At 37.3% G+C, this 9,169-nt stretch overlaps 2 protein-coding genes across 2 annotated transcripts in view; one reads left to right on the plus strand and one right to left on the minus strand.

Annotated features, from left to right (window-relative positions):
- rpl18 (ribosomal protein L18) overlaps positions 1-4,476 on the plus strand; it is a 7,672-nt gene extending 3,196 nt beyond the window's left edge. The window contains exons 3-7 of the mRNA XM_016287461.1: positions 520-627; positions 763-861; positions 3,911-4,034; positions 4,207-4,276; positions 4,377-4,476. Coding sequence (XP_016142947.1) covers positions 520-627; positions 763-861; positions 3,911-4,034; positions 4,207-4,276; positions 4,377-4,452 — 477 coding nt within the window. The 3' untranslated portion in view covers positions 4,453-4,476. The remainder of the gene's footprint in view (positions 1-519; positions 628-762; positions 862-3,910; positions 4,035-4,206; positions 4,277-4,376) is intronic.
- A 4,299-nt stretch (positions 4,477-8,775) lies between these two features.
- LOC107596731 (pleckstrin homology domain-containing family G member 5-like) overlaps positions 8,776-9,169 on the minus strand; it is an 18,745-nt gene continuing 18,351 nt past the window's right edge. Inside the window, exon 15 of the mRNA XM_016287529.1 lies at positions 8,776-9,020. Within this exon, the coding sequence (XP_016143015.1) occupies positions 8,876-9,020 (145 nt within the window). The 3' untranslated portion in view covers positions 8,776-8,875. The remainder of the gene's footprint in view (positions 9,021-9,169) is intronic.

A 9,169-nucleotide genomic window follows, 5' to 3' on the forward strand; every position in this document is an offset into this window, starting at 1 on the left:
TTCCCAACTTCTGAGCCTGCTCGCCTGAAGTTATGGTTGATTGCTCTTCGGCTGGATATCAACACACCCATTAACGTAAACTACGCCAGAGCGCGTACACACCTCACGCACCGGATGCCGTGCGTGCTCAAAGCAGTTGGACATAGTGTTGTATTAGAGGTAAAATATGATATACTGTTCGGTTTCTCGCACAAACCGATCGTTTCGTGTCTTAGGACATCAATGTTTCGTCACGAGCCGCAGGGTTTAATTTGGATTTGTCTGGTTTTTTTACACTCATAGATTTTGTTACCATTGCCATGCATTATACGACTGATAGACTGCAACGGTTGGAGTTAAAAATCATCATGTGTTCTGCTGAAGAAACAAAGTCACCTACATCTTCGATGCCCTGGGGGTAAGCAGATATACATCAAATTTAAATTTTTGGGTGAACTATCCCTTTAAGGGCTGATATGCATAAGTTGTCTGTTTGTTGCTTTAATTTTATACCAATGCAATTTTGTTGTTGTATTGTAGTTGTACAGATTCCTGTCTCGTCGTTCTGATGCTCCCTTCAACAAGGTCATTCTGAGAAGACTCTTCATGAGCAAGACCAACCGCCCCCCTCTGGCCTTGTCCCGACTGGTGAGTTTGAGCCCCCGTTTTTCTCCTGTATATGCACATCTCATGTGCGTTTGCCCTGTTGTGTTAGGCCTTGTCACTTGAGTAAACATTGTTCAAAAAGATGAACACGTATTTTTATTTATTTTTTGCTTCTAGATCCGTCAGATGAAGCTTCCAGGCCGTGAAAACCTGACTGCTGTTGTTGTGGGAACTATTACTGATGACGTCAGGATTCAGAAAATCCCAAAACTGAAGGTAAGACGAGACAATGAAAATCATACAACATTGTCATAAAGCCTTTGTGTTCAAGGTCTGTCTGTCCACACATCTGCACATCTATCTTGCTTCTGATTCTTACTATGCGTTCATGAGAAATTTGTTTTTAAGAGATACTGAACTGCATGATTGATCCTTGTGGTTGCTAAATGTGAATAGTAGGGCTGCACGATTAATCGAATGTGATTGTCATGCGCACTTTGATAGTAATGCCGGTTCTGTAATCAGCAGGAAATCATCATCATGTGCTTTCAGATGGAGCAGAATTTACTACACGTAGCCGTAGTTCACTGGCAAGTCACGCAAAAAAATCACAGACGATTTTATTGTGCGATTCTGAAATCGTTCGCGATAATGACAGCTGTTTGCATAGCTTCTCAGTGAACTACGGCTCTGTGTAGTAAATGCTACTCCATCTGAAAGCATATGAAAATACCACATTTAATAACATATTTTTACTCCAAACTCACCTCATAACGTCAGTCGAGTGTTTGAAATAAACCCTTCTGTGAGATGATGTGGCTTCTTACACAGAATAAGGCACGCTACATATTTCATAGTATTTAAGCAGTGATAAAGGCTTTGCATTATAAATATACTTTATTTGAAAGAAAATTATAATAATAAGAACTCCGATAAACCGTATATTGCCATAGTCGTGTGTTTATTAGTCACGTTGAATCAATGAAAGCAGTTGAATCTTCTGTTTATTCAGCTGCAGCGATAGGCATTTTCTGGGTTTCTTCTGCGAGGGGTCTTTGGAGTTTCAGCACGAGAGCGCCCTCTGGTCTTTGGATGGAGATTTACTGCTGATCACAGAACCGTGCTTCACTGAAAGATACGCATGACAAACGCAGCTTCTGTCAAATCTCGATTCCATTTCGATTTATCGTGCAGCCCTAGTGAATAGATAAATGTGTCCTCGTTTTATTAAAGTATGCTGTCTAGATTCCTTTTAGCACTTTTTTTTTAATGTTCTGATATTTTTATTATCATTTTATTATATATAAATAGTAATAATATAAATCTACCGCAGGAATATTTAGACCAATATATTTTTTCTGCTATTAAAAAGTGGACTTTTTAACAAATTGGGGAGTGTCAGTATGTATTTTATAAACCGTAAATAATTTGGGGTTTTTAATGGTTTAAAGTTTTAATATTTGTATGTTCAATAAAAACAATAGTTACTGAAAGTCTAAATAACTTTAGTTTACATCTTGGTTTTGTGTATTTTAGCATTATAATTTATTGCCGCTTAAATATAGAATGTTGGTGTGATATTACCTACTGTTTTCTTGACAAACACCAAGTTTGTGTTTTAATTTAATTGCAATCTTAATCCACATCTCTGAGATTACAAGAAGGGATAAATCTTACTAATGCTTTTTAACCATTGGCAAGCACCGTATGGTAACCACTGTGCTTTGTGGTAATTTGCATGCTTTTTAAAAGATGGGCACAAGAACAGTGCTGCAAGAACAGTATTTTTTTATCACCGCTCCACTACAGTGAGTGGGAGCTGTTAGGAACAAAAAGAGGAGCACGGAAGCATTTGAAACAATTTTTCTAAAAAAATTAATTTTAAAAAGTAGCAGTAAAATTTTTACCTTTTAAACAATAGCATGTACATTTTCTTATTAAATAGGATATTTAAATAATGCATAAATATGAAATTTTCCTATTAAATTAAATATTAATTTCTGACTTGTCCAAGCAGTGTGACTGACCATATGAGATGCTCACACTTTCACCGTGCATTTATCTTCATCCGAACGCACAAATTTTATCTCTGAGGAGCCATGCAGATTTATTTTCACAGATGTTCCCATGAAAACAAAATGATCATACAAATAGGGCTTAAGTCACCCTTGGAAGTTTGCTGAAGCCCACTATTGTGATCCAAGCTGCTGGTTGAGAAATGATGAGCCTTTACAGAACTTTGAGATGAAAACCGCTCTGGGGTGCGTTTCCCGAAAGCAACTATGTTGCAAGTTCCGTCGTTGCTAATAGAATTCAATGGAACTAACGACCATAGTTGGCTAACGGTGGTTTTGGGAAACGCACCCCTGGTCTTGAGTTTGTGGTCAGTAGTTTCATAGTTCAGCTTGCTCTAGTTCATGCAAACATGACCCAGTGTACGTTCCATCATGTGTTGTCCAATCGGATTCATTTATGCAGGAAAAAGTTAGAAATAGAAAGCCAGTTGATACAGCAGTATCTCAGCATATGTGCACAATGACATTGGTTTGGTTCCTTTTTTAAATGTTTGCCGTGCTTTTGGGAATGCAACATAGACCATACTTGTAATGAGAAGCCTTAAATAAAACACAATGGTTGAAAATTTTGAAATTGAAATTAACATGTTTTTCTTAATTTATTTATTGATGTGTTTGAGAAATGGTAATAAGAAGAATACATTTATTATAAATGTATAGCCTTGTTGATACATAATCACAAAGTGATGTGTGATTATGTATAAATTTTTTTGGCCAAATTATGCAGCCGTACAAACAAGTCTGTACTTTTTAAAAAAAAAAAATTTTTTATTGCATTTTCGTTAAAAGCTAATTTCTTATAAAACATGAAAATGCTCTTTCACAAATTTGTTTTATTTAGGAATGAAGATTAAATGCATACATTATAGTGTATAATTATATTAAGTATATATTCATGTTGAAATGTTTCTTAGTTTTTCATAACATATGCTGTAAATGCATAGTATTGGCATGCATAGAAAGTATGCAATTGCTATATAATAGTATAAAATTAAGTTAGAATGCAAGAAAGGAAATTGTAATGTGAATTATATATAAGTTTTCTCTTTAAATGAATGTACACTGATTCACAGTTGAGAACTACCTTGTGTTACAAGGATAATCAGATAAAAGTAATGGTGCTGTGTTTGCTGCTTTGTCTTGATGTTTTTTTATGTACAAACATTTCTGAAGTCTATTTTAGGTGTGTTTTCACCTGCACCTGTCTCAATGTCTAAATGCTCATTTCTCTTTCCTGTGTCTTCTCACAGGTGTGTGCCCTAAAGTTGACCGACCGTGCTCGTAGCAGGATCTTGAAGGCTGGTGGACAGATCATGACCTTTGACCAGCTGGCACTTACTGCACCTAGAGGAAAGGGCACCGTTCTGTTGTCAGGTACGTGTTCGTAAAGCAAGGATACAACTTCAGTACAAATTCAGGTCTTCAAAACCACCTCGGGATTTTTTCTTTTACATTCTTGTGTCCCGAATTAATTGTTTCGATGTAGATGTTTTTTGTTTTCAGCTAAGCTCAGGGTTGTTAATGCTCTTGTCTTGTTTGTCTGCAGGACCCCGTAAGGCCAGAGAGGTGTACAGGCATTTTGGCAAAGCTCCTGGAACCCCCCACAGCCGTACCAAGTAAAGAAACAATATGCACTTTAATTTTAAGCTGTCATAACCTTGAGTTTGATCAGTTTGATGAACGGTTTAACTCAAAGCATGTTTCTCTGTTCTCTAGACCCTATGTGCGCTCCAAAGGCAGGAAGTTCGAGCGTGCCCGTGGTCGCAGAGCCAGCCGAGGATACAAGAACTAAACATCTGTCTTTCTGTATTCAAAAGTTTAAATTATTTTATGGGTTTAAAATAAAAAAAACTACAACACTAAGAGACAACTTTAGTAAGAACTTGTGCTACTTCTTGCCACTTGCTGTCACTAAAATTGCCATATTTAATTTCTCCATGTGGAAAATGCATTTAACAATTATTATGGGTATGTTCAAATAGTATGTTGCTAAAGTATGTTCAAATTAAATAAAGTACATATTAAAATAATTGTAAATAATCATTTAATTCAACATTGAGAGTGAGACGGATTAATCTGGAGAACGTTGGTGTCTGTTCTTCTGAGAAAATGACTGATGGGGTCAGTGGGGAAGGAATATGTAATATCTCTCTCTCATAATCCCTCCATAAAGCATAATCAGTGTTAAAACGTTCCATTCTCGCTGCTATCTGCATGCATATAATATTCCCACTCATGACTCTCTCTTTTTTCCATGCACATCACAAAGGGGCTCACAAAGGTCTTCCCCAGCTCTCCTGTTATTCAAATCAGCTGTATCAGCCACATACAGTAAATAGGAAAGACCCCATCACTCTCTCATATCGCCCCCTCTGATCTGAAGAGAAGGAGAGCATTAAAGTGAACGCATGTTTTTGTGTGAAATAGGGTCCTGATGGGCATGAGATCTCACAAGATACAGACAGGAGGGAAATGATGAGAATCTAAGAATGAAAGAGTCTGAAGATCTGTGGTTATCCTCCCATACTTTACTTCATGAAGGCATACCTACCTGCTGCTTTTTCCATGGATTTACATATTTGCATATTCAATTGCCAGCTTACTGTTTCCACTTGGCTAAAAGTTCAGACGTCACTGAGCTGGTGTAGAGCGGCCTCGGAAATCCAATTTTTAAAAAACAATGCATTATATAGATAGATATCGAGAGATAGACACTTTCTGGTTGCCAAATGTTAATCAAACAAACCTATAGTAAATGTGATGATTATACTGAACACCATTGAGAACTTCACAAATCCATTAATAAACACGTTGAGATCATTTGGTTAAAGTTAGTTCTGGGAAAATCATCATTTGTTTGGATAAGTTACTTAGCTTAATATTTTGTGTCTCATTCAATGACATTCACTGAATTGAAATTAAATGAAGAGCCTAAACAAACTTTTTTTGTGTGTTGCTTTACAAAAGGGATGGAAATTTGATGTTTAGATGCTTCTGATTATGAGTCGTACACTGCATGCTAAAAAAACTACAAAAGATACTACTTCTTGAACTGGATTGTGAGCGATAGGAGGAGTGAAAAACAAAGCAAAAATGGGAAGGGAGCGATTGAGTCAGCCACAAACTCTTTTCTTCATCAAAACAACTCCAGCCCCCATATTCATGTCACTCGCACACAGTCTCGCTGCCTTTACTGGAAGTGGTGCTGTTTTAGAATATGCTGATTGCACATCCGCATATCAACGGCTGAATCAAATGCATTCCGAAGCTCAGCTCTGATACTAGGCTGACTTAACAGAAAGCCTACTTACACAACCACATAAACAAACAATGATGCCATGGTGCAGGCTAAAATTACACATGCCATCAGTGTTTTTACCCATTGGTTAAGGGTGGGTTAGTTTCAGTACAAATAAATAATTTATGCTGTGTTTGCATTCATATAACCTATATATAGTGCCTTTGTGAAAGTATTCAAACCCCTTAATTTTCCACATCGATCTACACTCCATGCACCATAATGGTATAGCAAAAACAGAACTGTCACGACTTTGTAGAAGTCGTGGCCTAATGGTTAGAGAGTCGAATTCATAACCCAAAGGTTGTGGGTTTGAGTCTCGTACTGGCAGGGATTGTAGGTGGGGGGAGTGAATGTACAGTGCTCTCTCCCACCTTCAATACCACGACTGAGGTGCCCTTGAGCAAGGCACTGAACCCCCAACTGCTCCCCGGGCGCCGCAGCATAAATGGCTGCCCACTGCTCCGTGTGTGTGTGTGTGTTCACTGCTGTGTGTGTGCACTTTGGATGGGATAAATGCAAAGCACTAATTCCAAGTATGGGTCACCATACTTGGCCACATGTCACGTCACTTCACTTGCATAAGTATTCAAACCCTTAACTCAGTACTTAGCTTTACAACTTCAAGTATTTTTGGGTATGATGCGACAAGCTTTGCACATCAGCAATTCTTCACCTCACCTGTTTACCTCTCAAGCTCTGTCAGGTTGGATGGGGGCAGATGCACATTTTCAGGTTTCTCCAGAAATATTTGATTGGGTTCAAGCTCAGGCTGTGGCTGGGCCACTCAAGGACATTCACAGAGTTGTCCATAAGCCACTCTTGCTGTGTGCTTAGGGTCATTGTCCTGTTGGGAGGGAAAGCTTCTGCCCAGTCTGAGGTTCTGAATGCTCTGGACTGGGTTTTCATTAAGGCTATCTCTATATTTTGGTGCATTTAGCTTTTCTTCTACTCTGACGAGTCCATCAGTCCCTGCCACTGAAAAACAGCCCCACTGCATGAGGCTGCTACCAGCACACTTTACTTTTGGGATGGTACTCTGCAGGTGATGAGCGGAGCTGGTTTCCTTCAAACATGATGCTTGGAATTGCGCTTCATCAGACCAGAGAATCTTGTTTCTCACAGTCTGAGGGTCCTTTAGGTGCTGTTTTGCAAATTCCAAGTGTGTTTTTATGCGTCTTCACTGAGGAGAGGATTGAGTTTGGGCACACCACCATAAAGCCCAGATCGGTGGAGTTTTGCAGTGATGTTTGTCCTTCTGTAGGTTTCTCCTATCTCCACATATGATCATGGAACTCAACTAAAGTGACCATCAGCTTCTTGGTCACCACACTAACCAAAGCCCTTCTCCATCATTTGTTCAGTTTGACCAGGAGGCCAGCTCTAGGAAGAGTTATGGTTGTTCCAAACGTCTTCTATTATGGATAATGGAGACTACACGCGTCTGTGAATCTTCAATGCAGCAGATTTTTTTCGGAACTTTTCCAGATGTGTGGTTTGATGCAATCCTTTCTCTGAGCTCTACAGGCGTTTTTTTGTTTTTTTTAACCTCAGGGCTTGGTCTTTGCTCTAATATGCATTTTCAGCTGTTAGACCTTTTATTAAGATATGTGTGCCTTTCCAAATCATACCCATTCAATTGAATTTGCCACAGGTTAGCTTCGCTCAAAGTGTGGTAACATTTACAAGCAAAATGAATGCCCCTGAGCTAAATTTCAACTGTCCCAGATAAGGGTATGAATACTTATGCAATGGAATCATTTTTTTTTTGTCTTTAATAAATTTGCAAAGATGTTAAAAGCCTGTTATTTGCTTTGTCATTATGGTGTATGGAGTGTAGATTGATGGGAGAAAAAGTAATTTAAAGTAGTTTAACATAAGGCTGCAACATAACAAACAACAACAACAATAAAAAATTATAAATATATATATATATATATATATATATATATATACACACAGAAGTGGGTAGTAACTGATTACATTTAATCTGGATTACATAATCAGATTCCAAAAATTAAGTACTTGTAATTAGATTAAATTACATTTTAAAATACTTGTAATCAGAATACAGTTAATTTTTTATTGATTACATATTTCCATTCTTTATAATTACATTTCTTTCCCTATGCCTCTTTATATATCCTTAAATTAGGCATGACTTTTCTTTTGCATGCTAAAACAGCATAATTTATTTATATGTTGGCTAAATTATTTCTGTTTGTTATCTATATGCTGTCTTTGCATGCAATAGACAATCTTGGCAAGTATACAGTATGCAAACACGTAAATGTGCAAATAAAATTACAATATCAAATGCTACTGCTAATGATAATATATACACACACACACTCTAAAAAACTCTAAAATGTGAAGGAATTTTGTGATTTTTTTACAGGTGTTCTACCCATATTTTGAATGACTCATTACGTTCTGTGGTGTTTTAGGGTTGAAGGAAATGTCTGTAAATTTAAGAGAAAATGTACTTGTAATTTTCTGCTCTAGTTTTCTACGTATTTTTTTCTTACAGTGCATGCATTTTGGGTAAAGCTGATTTGAAGCAATATGCATTGTGTAAAGCACCATGCAGATAAATTAAATTACAAATGTATATATATATATATATATATATATATATATATATATATATATATATATACACACACCAGTAAATACATTATAAACAGGTTCTTAATATCGCTATACAGAGAAAACATTCTGTACATAGATAAATGTAAGTAAATATAATAATAACAATAGACACAATATTAATCGATCTGTCATAAAAAACCTTGTGCAGGCTGTACGTATCACTCAAATATATTTGACTATAATAGTCATGCTCCATAATCATTAAACAACACAAAATAACTTTATATATTACATTTCTCCAAACACTTTTTACACATTTAATAGACTACACCTCGCTACATTCTGTTTCATCTGGCCTCTCTGATGGTTTCTTCTTGGACCTCCTGGGCTCATCTGTGGTCAGCTTCTTGTCAAACCAGTCTTCATCTTCAAAGTCCTCAAAGTCAAACACTTTCGTTGTAAAAGCGAAACTACTTTGTTTGGTCTTCCAAATGAGGATGATATCTGCTTCGTCATGCCTAGAGCTGATCCGTGCTGGTCGCTGAGGAAATACATCAACTTCGCGCTGTGGATCGCCGGATCGGCTTTCAACGTGGACAAAGCAGAGTCCAGCCAGGGG

The sequence above is a fragment of the Sinocyclocheilus grahami genome, unplaced genomic scaffold (assembly GCF_001515645.1).
Source record: "Sinocyclocheilus grahami isolate Dianchi unplaced genomic scaffold, SAMN03320097.WGS_v1.1 scaffold222.1, whole genome shotgun sequence".
Lineage (NCBI taxonomy): Eukaryota > Metazoa > Chordata > Actinopteri > Cypriniformes > Cyprinidae > Sinocyclocheilus > Sinocyclocheilus grahami.